The sequence below is a fragment of the Caloenas nicobarica genome, chromosome 5 (genome assembly GCF_036013445.1).
Source record: "Caloenas nicobarica isolate bCalNic1 chromosome 5, bCalNic1.hap1, whole genome shotgun sequence".
Classification (NCBI taxonomy): Eukaryota; Metazoa; Chordata; class Aves; order Columbiformes; family Columbidae; genus Caloenas; species Caloenas nicobarica.
Window position 1 is genome coordinate 29,088,487 of NC_088249.1, and position 16,240 is coordinate 29,104,726.

A 16,240-nucleotide genomic window follows, 5' to 3' on the forward strand; every position below is an offset into this window, starting at 1 on the left:
TTTAGCTGCAAGTCTAGCGAGTACCTTGACTAGCTAGCCAACATTTAAGTGTTTCAAAAGTTTGTAACTTACGTAAATCTGAATAAATGTTCACAGAAACGAGGGGAAAAGAGGACTTCTCTGACACAAAACCAAGTCTGCTTGCAAACTGAAAGACTGCATGAGTACTAAAATATTTTCCTCTAAACCGCAAAGCCTTAAAGATGAAGGAAACAAAATTTTTTTAACATACCTCTCTGTAACTACTTTACTTCTGAAATTGCGCTCTTATTAAAAAGAAAAAAATCACCTCGATGCAAAGAAAATTTCAGCCCACAATTTAAATCCAAATTAGGAGCAACGGAAACTCAGTAATGCACAAGAGTAACAGAAACTTAGAACAGGGGAAAACCTCAAAAACACTAGTTCCAATGAGACACAACAAATTGTCATTGTTAAGAAGCTATTTTTATGCAAAAAAATCTTATGAAATAGTTATGAAAATGGTTCTATTCTTGAGATACTTCGTGATTAGATGTAACTGCATTAACATGAAAAAAATAGCCATGACATATCACAGCCTCAAGACTTCATTTGTTCTACCTCTTTCCACGTGAAGGCACTTATACTCACAGGGTTTGACTTCATCTCCATAAGGTTGTCCAATATACGTGTGACCGGTAGATTCTGTAAAACATCGTGTGAAATTAATGGAATGCTGAAATGCTTACTATGAATTATTAAAAGGCATCCATTAACTATGGAATAGTTTACATCTGAAATACTACTTTTAACAGTTTTTCTCCTATATTTTTTAAAGGTCAAGCATTTTTATCATCACCTAAATCAGCTTTCTGTACAGAAAATGCCACTGTCTGAGAAGCATCTAGCTAGGGGATGAACAGAAAGTGCAAAGAAAGTGTGAAGATGGGAACAAGAGTTGTATTTAGCTATTACCAATATATGCAGATATGTGACGATATTTGAGTTCTTATTAAAAAAATACTTCACAGTTTAACAAAAGAATTTTAATGCTAAAGATGAGAATTTAATGTGATTCTAAAAAAGAACTACTGTTGTGAAAGAAATGGGTAAAAAAAGCAATCCTGGCAAAAACGTTTCATTGAACTGGAAGGAATAAACTGAGGTGAGATTCAAGATGACATTTCATTATTTAAGATGGGAAATGTCAACTTGGACAAAAGATCCGAAGTACTAAACAGTCGAACCACTTTAGTCATAATAAACTGAGGGACAGTTTACATAGCAACGGCATTGGGAATGTGTCTTGTTGACAGAATATATCAAAAAAGGACATTCCAAAGGATGATCTACAAATAACACTGAAAAACAACTAGTAAAAAACCAGTGTAAATCCCTGAACGACCGAACAAGAAATAAAAAGTTAACTTTAACAGAAACACCACAGACCTACATTAAGCTTAAAACTACGAGGAAGAAGAGTATTTTATCGGGCTACCCTAAAACAGCTGGAGAAGGAATTAAAAGTCAGAAAAAAAATATCCTGAAAATGTCAGCATTGTGGCTTCTTACTCACTCAGAACTCAAAACAAAGCAAGCCATTTTGTCAAGAATAATCCTGAATTTTTAAAGCTACACGTTAAAAGAAATGACAAAACGTTTAACACAAGAAGAACAGGAAATCGCATTCAGAATATAATTCTTATCTACTGTTAGAAGTAATAGTTTACCTGAAGATCCCTATAAAATACACATAGAAAATATACGTACAAAACATAGAGGCAAGCTGCATATTAAAAAGTTTCCTCAACTAAATTTCATGACATACTGCTGATTTGTAACCATGCAACGTAACTTATCATATCTAGTCATAGTGAAATTCACAGAATAAATTTCATTGAATACCCTACAAAAGCCACAAAACCAATTTTTAATTTTTTTATGTGATAGCTGATATATGTCATGCATAAGTTACGCGTATAACAGGATGACTAAACAAACAACAGCTATGATAAGATTAACGATGTCAAAAAGATGCATATTTAATTAGAGATGAGATTTTATTTAGTTCTGATGTGCTGCATTTCTAAAATAAATTCTGGTTCTTCCAGTAAGAATTCTAATGCGGCGAACAACCTTTTTCTTAGAAATCTTGATGTCAAAATATTACAGAATTAAGATTTTAAACTGTAAATATTTATTGCCATCTGACAAAAGTGCACATTGGAGAAATTAATGTGTCCTCTACAGGGAAGCAAGTGTCTAGGAACCACAATTCAAAATTTCAGCTTCAACAAGTTACACAACCAATGTCTTTTTCTTTGTTGTCTGTTTTCTTTTTGGATGTGTACCTTGAAATTTGTATGCAAGTCATGCTCAGAAATATTCTCGAAAGTTAAGTGAATATTTGAAGGTAGCCATGTCATTATAAACACACTTTGATTTTCAAGCACATTTCAAGATTATGGTTGCTGTACATTAGTTATGTGGGAAAACTAGAAATGCCTGAATTTTAATCAAACAGAGAATGAACACTCTCACCCTTTCAGTCACACTGGAATAGATGCATTTAATACATGCTGTTCTAAATAAAGACATGGAGGAGTGTTTTTGGTGTTTATGGAGGTCTAGTCTATTTTGAGTATTCCACAGCTGCTCTTTTTATAATGCTAAAATCAGTCTTAATCACACATACGGGAATCTAATTCCTTACAAACAGAGGTATTCAAATAAAATTTGAACATTATTAATTACTTGTCTAAAAACTGGAAGCTTTGAAATGATCGAGCTATCCATCAGCAGAGGTTGATGTTTGGTTTTTTTTCTACAGTACAACTAATTTTATTAATATAACAGAGGTACTGAAAGTTGTTTTTCTAAATCTTCACAACCCCCATGTGATAGACCTTTTAAAAAATTGTTTTTTAAACTTACTTGTTGCTTCAGTACCAAGTTCTTCACTCCTTCCATTACATACTGTGATCCTGTATTCATAACACGTGAAAACAGACTGAAAACCAAAAAAATGTGATGTATAAGACCTCATTTTTGTTATTTGCATTCTAAAGCTTTATGCTGACAACCAATTCCCACTAAAGTTGATAGGACTTAAGTAGCAAATCATTCAACTTGTCACGAAATATATTCTTCAAACCACATGGCAACCAAGTGTAGGGGAAACCACCTGTAATGCAGCAGCTAGATCCTCACCTATCAACAGGAGTCCTGAGTTCTAGTCTTTAATCCATTGAACCATTTATTTTGCAACTTCAGTAATGTGAGGATTTGAGTGCTCCTTTTAAGTGGGTGTCCTAAGCACCAGAGTTAACAGAGATGCTCAGTGTCTACACCTGACTAAACAGCAATTTTTCCACAAGAGACAGCACTGGAGTTCTCTCTAACCACACTGCACCACAGTTTCCTTATGACAGTGACAGTGCATTCCTGTAAGTGAAGTTGGTAATGAGGATTCAAATCCTCTCAAGCACGGAAAGATCCAAGGCCCATACCCTATATGGGATTTATGTACCTTTAGCTCTGTCATTATCTTTTCATGTCCTGAAATAAATAACTGCACCTTTCAACAAGCAGACAGACATCCAGTCTAGGCATGCTAATGAAAGAGCAGCACGTTCTTGCATCCCTGACAGTCTCCAGGCCCTGGAGGGAACCAGTTTTGAATACACAGGGCTGTTCTCATCTTCTTCCATTGACTAAATAAGGCTCAAAATGATGGCTGTCATAGATCCCTTTCCTGCTGCTGAATTCTCCTCTGAGAGTACATTTAATATGCAGGTGCAGATGTCGCTATACTAAGTTACTTTATGGATTTAGTCACAGATCATTTTATTTTCCTGTGTGTAAGTCCTATGCACTGTTAAGGGGAGATGAGTGCTTGGAATTGTCTGTAACTTGAAACTTTTTACAAACAGGGAAATGTTTTATTCCAGGCCTTGTACAGCACTAATCACACTTTCAGTACTACTAAAATAAGCTAAAAGAACCCAAAGACTTAGAGAAAATTAACCAAAGCATACCCCAAAGGTTTAGGCGTAGTGTTTCCATAGCTGGTTGGAGCCGAAGCCATCTTAGTGAAAGCCCTGTGAAAGCAGGGACAGAAACCAAATGTTCATGTCATAGCACACACTGCTATAGAATGTTTCACTCTGGTCATCTGAAAGTAAAAAAAACCTTCTGCTTCTCAAACTCTCAGGAAGTAACTATGTATTACATGCATTCGTCTTGTCTAGGAATACAATAGTTAAGGAACTGAAAGGAATCACGTTTTATACTTAAAAGACAAAGTCTTATTTTGATACCATGCAAAACTAGAGTAACTGACGAGCAGCACGGCCCTTTGGTATGAACCAAAAAAACTTGGGAATCTGAACATGCACAACTTCTATTTAATTCAGTAAGTTGTTTCTGTCTTGGATCATTAAGTACATTACTATGTGTCATGTTCAATACTGTTCTAAACTGGAGTTTAGTTTGAAAATAAGATTTACATGTATTACCGTAACAATGACAGCAAAAAATTATTCCAGAATGAATGTTTAACTATGATTTAGGATGTATAAGAAATAACACAGAATTTTTTGACAAGGCTGAGTTCTGTAAAATTACCCACTTATACCCTCATGTAGGAGAGAAATTACTTACTTCCACTGTTTTATGTAGTTCAAAGGAGCAAGATTACAACCTGCATCCATCAGCGCTTTTTTATACTGCTCCAAATCAATCTGAAATTATGAAGCGGAGAATTGCAACAGGTTGAAACTCCTCTTAACTCTCTTTATGTGGGAAGACAAGATATCCTTATCCAAATATTAAATAAGCAGTGTAAAGTTATAGCATTAACCAAAGTCTAAAAAGTAATTATGAGTCTTAATCCCATCTCCTACCAAGTATGAAAATATAATTTAAAATTAATTTTTTAATAAACTTAACAATATTCGTGGAATAAAATTCTGTGCACTTTCAGATATGAGAACAGTCTTTTATATCAGCATCTTTTAAAAGCCTGACAGAATACTGGTTTCTGTAAAACGTCACAACAGCAAATAATAAAAATTAAGAGGAGTCAATATACATATACAGGAATACTTTCTCTTTGTTTAACCCAACATATTTTTTCTACCGCATAATATTTCTACAATAAAAATCATCATAAGTTCAAAAGAAATACTAAGAAATTGTTTCCCGAATTATTCTGATATTGACACAAGAAGCATTTCAACTTCACTCATCTACTAGTCAACTGACCAAATTATTCTTGAATACACAAGGACGAAATGAAAAGAGTCATATTAACATTTTGGTTTCTCTATTTCTATTGAGCAGTGGACCAGAATAACAGAAAGCATGTCAAGATGTGTTTTGCAGTAACTCTGAACTAAATATTTCAATAGATAATCTTCCTTCTTACTAGTCATTCGTATCCTTTGAAATGATGGCTAAGCTTTGTGAGGAGATTCTGCGATAATACTACACAACTTATTTAAAGCTTTAATATTTCCTGGGCATTTCATACTTCGAAGAGAAGCAGAACTATCTATTTAGTGCTGAAACGATACAGAAAAATCCTGTGTGGTACAATTTGGTGTTGGAAGCTATAGAAAACATACATACCTCTGAAGGTGCCTGAGCTGAGCTTATGTAATAGATAAGAAATAATCGCATTTTGTCTTCTGGAGTTCCCGCTGCAGTGGGAAAAAAAAAAAAATTTCAATTGTAACTATGCTGCTATGTTAATTGCTCTTCAGTAATAATATATATATATACACATTCAGACCTCTAGTAATGACATTAATCATTATCTATTATATAGCCATGGCCTTGTTCAGGGTATAAAATGGTAGAAAGACATCTAGAAATTTTATTAGAAGTTGGGTTAGACTGGCTCACTGTTTCTGACAGTTTACTTACATTTCCCCCCTCTGCTTGTAGCAAATATTACTCTCCAAATAACATACTAAATCAGTTACGTAGTGGCATGATGTCTTATTTTATGCGGGGGCTGCAAGCATTATCAGCGAGTAGACCAATGAAAGAGGGACTAAAGAAAAATCATAAAAGTAAAAGCCACAGCATATTACTTTTTAGCTCTACAATTTGTTTATGCAGCTCTATGGTTTACTGTACTGAAAATTTGAGGGCTGCAAAGGCACTTATACAAACTTCTGGTCAGGAAAAAAAATCCCGACCTTCCAACTGGCCTTCAGGAAGCATTTCACCTCCTGAATCATCTTTTGTCACACCACTCACTGGAGAAAAACACTGCTATAAATTCTTGGGAAGCATTATCAATAGCAATCAAAATTCACCTCTGCCAGATCAAAAGGATGATCTGGCCATCCCTGCATTACTCAGACTATAACCTACTACAGCAAATTCTGAACACCATCAACTTTTTTCTAGAAGAAAATCACTATTAGTAAAGACCATAGTTTCAAACGAAGATTTCAGAAGTACAATTTCTGAAAATAAACATTTCAAATTTGTAATGCAATACTTAATTAAAAACGCTTGATAACTTTAGATACAGTACAGTATCTTATTAAAATGCACTTTTTGTACTTGTAAGAAAAACTATTTTTTTTCCAGTTTTTGTTTTGTGTTTTCCCCTCCCACTATAGAATGTGGATCATGTCAGCAGGGGATCATTTAATCTAATCTGCAACTTTTGTTTATATGTGAGCATATATTTAGTTTGGCAGAAGTTAAGAGTAAGAGCTGTCATAATCAACATTTATGACTTGGTACAATTTTTCCTGGGAAAGAAGTTTTATTAACCTTTACCAAATACCAGTAAGCCAGAAGATCAAGAACTGAAGAAACTTTGTATTATCTAAACCAAAAGCCAACTCTCAAGGTAGACATCCACTTGGAGTTCACTTGGATAAAAAAAAGCACTTGAACATTCTGCATATACAGGGTAACTGACTTTGGTTTCTGCCACAGACTTGGAAACTTGGTTTCGAGCTTGCCAGTTTATAGCTTGTTCCAGTACTTTGCTGATCACTAAGTTTCAGTTTCAAATGGAATCCCCTGGCACTCTGCAGCATTTCCCTCGCTGGGCCTATACCATGTCTTCAAAACTCCTAGAAGGTTTCTGCTCAGCAGAGTGTGATAATTTGTCTTACTAAAAGATAATAAACTTTAAAAAACATCTGTGATTGTATTGTGCACACTTTACTAAATCTTAGGAAAATCACTTTGTTTGGCAAAATTACTTCCACATACTACTGATGTAAATCATAGCTGTGAGAAACAGCTATGAGACCTAGGTCAGTTGCCTGTAAAATGTTCACTATATTTTTGTAGGCTATGGTCCGTCACAGCATTGAGAGGAGGAACGCTAAATGTTCTGAAGAAAACTTAACTCAGTAAACCTAGAACAGAACAATTTTATTTTCCACTCAAAACCCAGCCTGCAGCCTTTAGGGCTACTGATTAACTACTAGAGCAAAGCAAAACCAGTAGCTCCCATTTTATCACAACTCCAGGATGTAACAACATCCACTGCCCTGGAGGCAGCTGACAGCCCTGAGCGGCAGATCAGCACAACACAGTGAGAAACGGGAGGCTGAAGCCTGAAGCTGTTTGGTGGTCAAGTCTGAGTGCTTTTGTGAGGAGCTCTGCAGGTGTCATCGTCCACGGGACAAGCATCCCCACAGATCACGCAAACAAGTGGCTCACCACAGAAAGCACTGGAATGCACCATTCCTTCAAAATACTTTCTGCTGGTATTTCTCAGTGAATTTTGTGATAGGAAGCTGGCCAGTTTTACAAGATGGCGTGCCCGGAAATAATAACCGTGATTTAACTTAAATTCTTTTGCTATATAAACTTATTGTAAACCTATGCAAAGCATTTGAAATGCTAACGTGCTGTTGTGAACACCTGAACACTTAGGTTATAAAGGAAAACTCCAGCTTGGAAATCTAATCTTTCTCCTGCATAAAAAGCAGGAACTTAACAGGCAGGACTATTGATACGATACACCAGGCTTGGAAAACAATTTACTTTATACTGCAATCTAAAAACACATAGAAAATGTGGATTCAGCTAAAAAGTAATTGATCCAGTAGGAAGTACTAGCAAGTGTAATAATTTCTGGTTTTATAACTAAGTTCAAGCAAACATAAAAGCTGAAGTAAAAAAAGCACATGAACAGTTAATTCTGAACATGTAAAAGGACTAGTTTGCATTGATCCTTAATGAAAATACAGGTTATATGTATTTTTATTAGCTTCATATTAGCTATGAATGTCTCTACTGAATTACAACAGATTGATGCCTGGCATTAGATTTTCTGAAAGTCTGCTAGTTTCTAGACTTGATCCAATATGAGATGTGTAAAATTTTAGCTCGGACTTCCACCAATCATGTACTATTTCTTCTACTGCCTTTTGATTCTAGAGCACAGACACTAATAAAAGATTCTTCTAAACAGTCAGCAGGATTTATATATACTCTTTGTATAAATATGAATCATTATGCAAACTCCAAGCAGACATTATGTCCAGTGTGTAGCTACAAGACTATGCACATAAGCATGCAGTAACAAAACATTAAGAGAATACTGGGAAAAGAGCAGGAACCCTGGCTCTCTGCAATGCTCAAGGTTTGCCAATATACTTGCCAATATGCAGAAAGGCCAGTGGTCATAAGTTTTACAATCTTGCTCTGTGGGTTATTTTCTTCCAGCCAACTGGTACCAGATCATATTGAAATCTGTCAGGGGGTTGTGACGTACCTCAGGTTGTGAGAGGTTGAAATGAGAGTTGATGCTGTGAAAAGCTGAGAACCCATTCTGCTCTCAAGCTTTTACAGAAAGACCCCTAGTGACACCTGCTAATAAAGAATCTGAGTGTCACTCAGTGTGTAAAGCTTTGTTATGTATGAACCGCATATGAAATGGAAGCTGGGATGCATTGCTCTTGGCTGATGAAAACAGACATGCCACAGTTGAGTCAAGGAGCGCAGAACTTGAGGCGACTCTCTCAGTGAACTGGACAATCTACCTCTCGTTTCTCTTCTCTCCACCTTCTCCTAACCCTCTTTTTCTTCACACAAGCAAGAAGTACCTACATTACAACTCCATGATCTAATAAAATTCTATGAAATGCCCTTTTTCATTCTGTTTATGAGGTATGTAGGTGTTATAAAACATGCAATAGGATTTTAAAGCATCAGTATTGTTCAGACCACACAATTCCAAGCTATACTAATAAACACTAGAGAAGCACAGAAGTGAAAATATTTTGACGTTCAGAACCAAGTAGTTAGGAAAGGATTTTAGTGGAGCTGCAAAAGTTGCCAATATTTTGGATATTACTCAACCAAAATACTAAACTCCCTAGACTGCTACTAAAAATCAAGAAAAAGCTGTTTTCTTTACCAGTCTTGCACAGCTTACACATAAGCTCTTCACCAAATCTCAAGTGCCAGCAGGTACAGATTTCTCGTACATCTTAACAAATTTTATGCCAAGTTCAGATTTAAAGTACTCACCATCTGGGTCAGAAATCATGTCCAGAAGAGATTTATCCAGAGTGGACTTGCTCATTATTTTTTCCTCGTATTCAAAATACACATCCAGCTTTCGACTCTGTTTAAGAGTAACTGTTATAGTTAACATCGTAACTCTGTGAAAGAATATTTATTTCCTCTTTAAAATGCTACATAGTTTTTTTGTTAGCAGGATTGTTTTTAAAAATTTATTTTAAAATAAATTACCAGTAAAAATAACTAATGCTTGCACAACAATGTGCTTTTACTGACTCTCAGAAGATTGACACTTAGGTAAATCTCATATTAAAAGTAAAAAACAAGTTAAGCAAGGGATGTCTGACATGCAAATATTAAACTGGCAGAGAAGCTTTGTTTTCAACTATGGTTTTGCCATAGCTGAAAACTACATGCTGTCATATGTAGTGTTATGCTGTAATAGGAAAAAATAATATTCTAGTGAATATTATATCAAATTTATGTTGAACCCCAAGTCCCTCGGTCAACAAGGCAATTACTCAACCAAGATAAATGTGTGGAATTCCTAAATATGTTAAGGCATCATCACAGAGGAAAGCTGGCAACTGCCAACTTGGGCTGGTACCATCATAACCACCTCAGATCAAAGGCTTGCAATAATTCATACACACCAAAGATGCAGGACTTAATAACTAGATTATCTTGCTAATACCAGAAAAGGAATCTCTTATTATACAGTGACACATCCAGATCAAATTGTGAAAAATCCTCTTTTTCAGGAGGATGGCACAGGGATTGCACAAAATTAACAAGGCAACAGCTTTATGGAAGATATGGCATGGCGATGCATGCAACTAGTGACCGCACTGCAATACATCTGCACAAACTGCCAAGCTTTGCACTTCTTGACCATCGTATCATGGATACACAACGTAAACATAGAAAACCACATTCCAAAACTTATTTTCAAAACTTCCATGACATCACAGATCATTATGAGCGCTTGAATATTAAACTGTAGCACCACAACAAACGTTATATAACTACTCTGCTTACAAAACCTTAGTATCCCATGGACACATTCAGCCACACATTGGCTCAAAGAGGAGATGGGCAGAATGGATCTCGTTGCCTTGGAAGTGTTTTGACTCCACAACATACCCGTTTGGGAGACCAAAATTATATTGCCAGAGTGAGGCAAGAGTCACTGGGGCTTTTCTTGGGTTAAGAGATTCAGGAAATTTTGCCTGATAATGTACAACTGTTATGGTACCTTCTAACCCAGGGCACTGGTTGTAATGACAGCAACATAAAAACTTTACAAGATTGTTTTTCACAAGTTTTTGAATTCTACTAAAATTGTTCCTGAGATCACAAATAAGGAAGTGGAATCTTTAAAAATAGTTATCCCACACCCTTCCTCCCGCCAAAAAAAGGAAAAAACCCATACTTGTCGAGCCTAAGGATTTTCGGATATCTCACCTTCTGAATATTGTAAGTTCATAAAAAAAGAGTTGGAAATGAGAATACAAAAAAAAGAAGAGGTAAGTCACAATAATATTTTAATACTGAGAGCCTTCAGCAATCAGCTAATGATGCAGGTAGCTATATAACACTTCTATCTCTCATTCACCATCTACTGGACTCATTGAGAAGAGCAGTTACTTGCAGAACAGCAACTTAACCTAAAGCCTTTGTGGAAGCTTGTAATCAAAGCAAATTACCATGAAGAATGCTCAAAAAAGGATCACTTGCTACTTCTAGGGGCAGAAGGGTGTCTTCTGTTGTTTGTCATAGTGACTACGATGACATTTAACGTGTATGAAGTGACAAAAAAGAGCCAGATTTTCTTTCAAGCTATATTTACCTTGAGCTCATGTTAGAAGAGCAGTCACAGCCAAATTTTGGTAGTTACGCTACTGTAAAACCTGTATTTAGGCCAAATTAAAGTGATTACGAGTGCTTATGCTACACTAGTTTAAAGTCCGAATAGAACTGAACTACCAGCCTTTTTGCAAGTCCTTATTTCAGATGCAATTTGGCGTCTGGCACGTCAGACACGTTCTGTGACTTCAGTTCTACAGCATCTTGGAGACTATCAGCTTTATAGTTTCCTTAACTCTCCAGTGAGATAAAATAATTGCAAAGAAACCACTACAATTTTTACAGTTTTTCCATTAAATTCACTTGCTTTTTGTGTTTTAACTACATTTGTATCTCCTTACAGGGAGCTAGATTCAATGTTTTTAAGTTTAAAATATTTTTCCCAGACAAAAGGGCAAAATCCAACAAACAAAGGATTGTCTTAAAATGTGGAAATCTAATCTTATTAAGATAAATATATTATTGTTGAATTTGGCAATGTCCTTATTATCTTAGCTGGTGACCTGTTCAAAACAAATTTATTCAGATGGCATGTAAAAATGCACAACATAAAAAAAATCCACTAATTCACTATATTCGTTTACAGATCAACTTTTAAATAAAATAATGTAATTCAAACATTAAATACTTCCAATTTTAAGAACAAATTTATAGTTGTTAACTTACTTGAGGCATAAACTAGGTAAAATTCTTCTCAATCATGTGCAACTTTATGACTGACCAAGATTGCTGAACAAAACAGACTAAGTGCAGCAAAGAAAACTCAATGGTTGCATATATTTGCTATACTTTGAACCTAAACTGAAACATAAATGGTACATGTACACTCATTCACTTCAAAAATTTTGGAGAATTACTTTTGAAGTATGAACTTAGTACTCTTCAGGGAAAACAAGCAAACACTCAAAGTCCTAAAACTTCAGCTCCCTAATTTCTATCCACAATAGGGACATCAGAGGTAAGGAGCAACGTAAAATTTTTGAGACTCTCTTTTTGATGCGACGTAAGCACGAACTAAAGAGATGGATCAATATGGTAAGTCTATTCAGCTGCTTCTTCACTAGGTAACTAACAAAGGTTACTGTCAAAGAGGCTAACTACGGCAATATTTTTCTTATACCGGTTCACTAGGAATTAGATGGTCACCTCAACAAATATCATATGGATTACTGAATAGCCTTAAACACTACTAGTTACCTTTTGACAGATTTCCTATATATGTCACATCAATGAGACAGTTACTTCCCGAAAGACCAACTTGTCTAAGACGTGCTGATAAGAAGCAGATGTCCCATTTAATTTAATTAAGTACAATTTTGCTCACTCAACGGCAAACTCAGACACGCCAAAAGGAAAAGCTGGGGAATAGGAGCTAAACAATCCTGTAGATTCAATAGAGACAGCAAAGAAGAGGTTCTCGCGGGTGCCAAACTGGCAAGCGGGTTGAAGGAAAATAATAATAAAAGACAATAATAATAAAATAAAGATCTGTTTACAGTTTCTCCCTTTCTGCCTCCTGCTGTTGATTTCCTGCTATGACATCTTGCTCCACACCCGCCCTCATTCAGGAGACCTTTCTGGCTGCCAGTTCAGGGACAGGATTTGTATTGCAGTTGAAGTGCTATGCTTCAGCTTGCTTTGTCTTTGTTTTGGGGTTTTTTTTGGTAAATATATTTGTGAAAGCTTTCAACTTGGCATCTTTAGAAACAGGCTGTTTGTAAGATAAAACTTACTTTAGGGCAAATTACTGAAGTGCATGGGCATCTCTACCTGAGTACCATACTTCCAAATGAACACAAAATTACTTCTAAGCAGAGAAGTAGAAGCAGGATCCATTGAAATCTCTTAGAGGGTCATTTTTGTAAGGACATGTTGGAGACTCTCCTATTGTTTTTACAGGACAAAGGTTCTTCCTCTTAGAGAGAGAACATGCAGAAGAACTTTTCTAAGAAATTACTATCTCAAAGATACTGACAGAAAACAACCAGAAATAACAGCCCGCAGAATAAGTGGGGTGGGCCACGTAATTACAGTGTGCTCCTGTCAGGAGGAAGAGAAGCTCTGGGAAAAGACTCAAAGTGGCAGCTATAGCCGGTTCCCTTCGACTGAACTGCACAGAATGATGCTGGAAAGGTCACTGTAACTGAACTCTGAAAAAGCTGTTGCTCACTGGAAAGTTACTCAATTATTAGTTCTGAACTACAGAAAAACAGTCTGGACCACTGTGACATATATACTTCAGAAACACATATTGTCTCTGGTAAGACAAAAATTTAAAACACAATAGTTAAAACAGTGGAATTCCTTTACAAAATATGAATTTGACAATTTGAAAGGCTATTTGGCAACCAGATAATGGAGCCACTCAAAGTATCAGGCCTAGAGATCAAGCAAAATTAGAGATACATGATAAGAAAATTATGTAGGAATTAAAAAAACCCCTAAACCAAAGAAAAGTAAGTAATCTAAGACAGACAACAATTTCCATAAAAATATGCCACTTAAATTCAAAGGTATAGAATTCTAGTGAGATGTTATGTAATTTACCCCCTCTTCAATTAATAATTTTAGAAAAATGTATGTGTACACCTTTTTATATGCCACTATTTAACATACTTCAGTAATCCTAGTATTTGTATTAAAATGACAGGCAAAGATAAGCATCACCTGAAACTCTAAAGCAGCTAGAAAGATTTCCATAATTCTAGTCCTAAATTCATTATCTGTTGGCTACAGTCCTTCAGTCACCACCTTCTTCAGAGGGAAGAAAAAAAAATCAATGCAAACAAGGATGCATTTGTTCTAAGCACTGACAACAAATACTTGATAGTTCACTTTGTGAAAAAAGTGATGCATTCTTTCCATTATTTCACTAAACACTTAGCTGTGCCAGAAAACTGCCAAGACCCCTGAGTATGTGATTAATTTCTGGTTTCCTCTTGCTGTGTCTTAGAAAATGATCCAAGAGAATGTGGAAAGCAGCTGTAAACTGCACACTAAAATATGACCACAAGAAAAATTAAATTCACTCAGTATATCTAAAGCAGGTCCTGTAGCATTCTTTGCCCTGATATATGTAGTGAAGAAAAATGCTCAAATACTTAATGTGGCAAAAACCATGAGGGACAATGCAAACAGTCTATTTTAAAGTATGAATGTGCTTTCAGATTATTTTAAAAGTGAAAATTAGAGAAAATTTATTCATTAAAATTCAGAATGAATCCTTTGTGCATTTATAGTGCTTAGTTTTAAAGAATTCAGTAGCAGTAATATGTGAGGACAGGCCTTATGCACTTTACAAATGTTAAAGTTAGCTTCAAAACACATTGCCTTCCATGAGTAATAAATAACGTCGGGTAAAATGTTCTAACTATTGATTTTCAGTGAGACTTGGTGCTTGAATCACTTTCAAAAACAGAACTTCAGTGTTTCTGAAAGCCTCATCTATAATTTCTGTTCTCATACTGTGAAAACAGATCCATCTTCCCAGTTATCCTAGTAGTATCCAAGGTATTCTGAAGCCATCTGCAAGTATCCTAGTAGTATCCTGATCCTGAAGCCATCTGCAAGTTTGCCGATACAAGAGCAGCAGACTTAAACAGAAAAGAGGACAAGCATCCTTCTGAAGTGCTTAAATTATACACAGGACATCTAATACGGACCCAGCGGGAAAGATCAGTTTAGTAACTTGCATCATTATTGCCACACCTCTAGATATCATTTTCGCTGGTGAACAGTAAACAGTATCCTTCTGATAAACACATACAGAACAGAAAATTGCTTGGACTGAAGTCGTAACTTGCCATGACACACCTCCAAAGTAAACAAGACTCTTCCATCATAAACTTATTTTGGAAAGACTTCAATCCACAATAAGGTTGTGCCATCATAAAAAAATGAGAGCATACCAGTAAATTCTGATAAGAAAGAAATGATATGTTCACTTCGCTTTCCATGCAGAGGCATTCAAAATTCATTCCCTCTCACCCTTCAACAGTAAGTAGTTACACAGTGATTTCTGTAAAAGGTAGCATGGTTGAGAAGGCCCACTTTCTTATTCTACTTCACCTGCTCAAATGTGTTTCTCAAGGTAAGGAGCACTACTGACAGAAAACTGAAGCTGGAGAGCAATTGTACCTTTATATGCTCCAAAACAGCTGTTGCAACATTTGTATGAAGATCAATGAGCCTCTTCTTTTCCAGAAGTTCTGGAAGAGAGCTGAAGAGATTAAATACAAACTAACCTGCTGAATTGCACAGTTAGTTGAATTGTGTATTGTGTAAATTCATAGAATCATACAAGAGTTTAGGTTGGAAGGGACCTTTAAATATTACTAAAATCTAAAATTATAGAATACAGTAGGATTGGAACTAAAAAATTACCAAGTATAGATGTAATGATTCTCATAACAGAAGGACATTATCCACATGTAATGCAGCAAAACAGGTTTTTACCTTGACTAGCAAAAAATACACATAATGTGGGTAATTTAATATTCCTATTGAAAGCTTGTGATCAAGAACAGATATATGCCATGCTTACCTAAACAAGTAATTTACTAGAATTACAGCTCATATAATCAACATTTAATTCATGTGTGATCCATATAAAAGTGTCATTTTCTTCCAAATAATATTTGTCAAATAATATCAAATAATAATGATGATATCTGTCAAATAAACATAGAACCTCTGGATGTCCTGGAATTTTTCACAGGTGCTTCTGCAAAGAAAACAATCCTCTATGCAGGATTCATGATTGAAATATTTTGTGAACTGGGAAAATGAATGGTTAAATTTACTTTGTACAAAATGTGTTAAAGAGTGGTGATCTACATGATTTTCACCGCTGGCACTTGGGCATCACACATATAAAACACTGGCCAGGGTCTGTACACTT

General features: G+C 35.6%; 1 protein-coding gene across 1 annotated transcript in view; it reads right to left on the reverse strand.

The window, feature by feature from the left end:
- SCFD1 (sec1 family domain containing 1) overlaps positions 1 to 16,240 on the reverse strand; it is a 53,186-nt gene that overhangs the window by 14,528 nt on the left and 22,418 nt on the right. The window contains exons 14-20 of the mRNA XM_065635178.1: positions 15,478 to 15,559; positions 9,481 to 9,577; positions 5,593 to 5,663; positions 4,624 to 4,703; positions 3,999 to 4,061; positions 2,896 to 2,971; positions 613 to 666 (exon numbers count right to left, since the gene is read on the reverse strand). Of these exons, the coding sequence (XP_065491250.1) occupies positions 613 to 666; positions 2,896 to 2,971; positions 3,999 to 4,061; positions 4,624 to 4,703; positions 5,593 to 5,663; positions 9,481 to 9,577; positions 15,478 to 15,559 (523 nt within the window). The remainder of the gene's footprint in view (positions 1 to 612; positions 667 to 2,895; positions 2,972 to 3,998; positions 4,062 to 4,623; positions 4,704 to 5,592; positions 5,664 to 9,480; positions 9,578 to 15,477; positions 15,560 to 16,240) is intronic.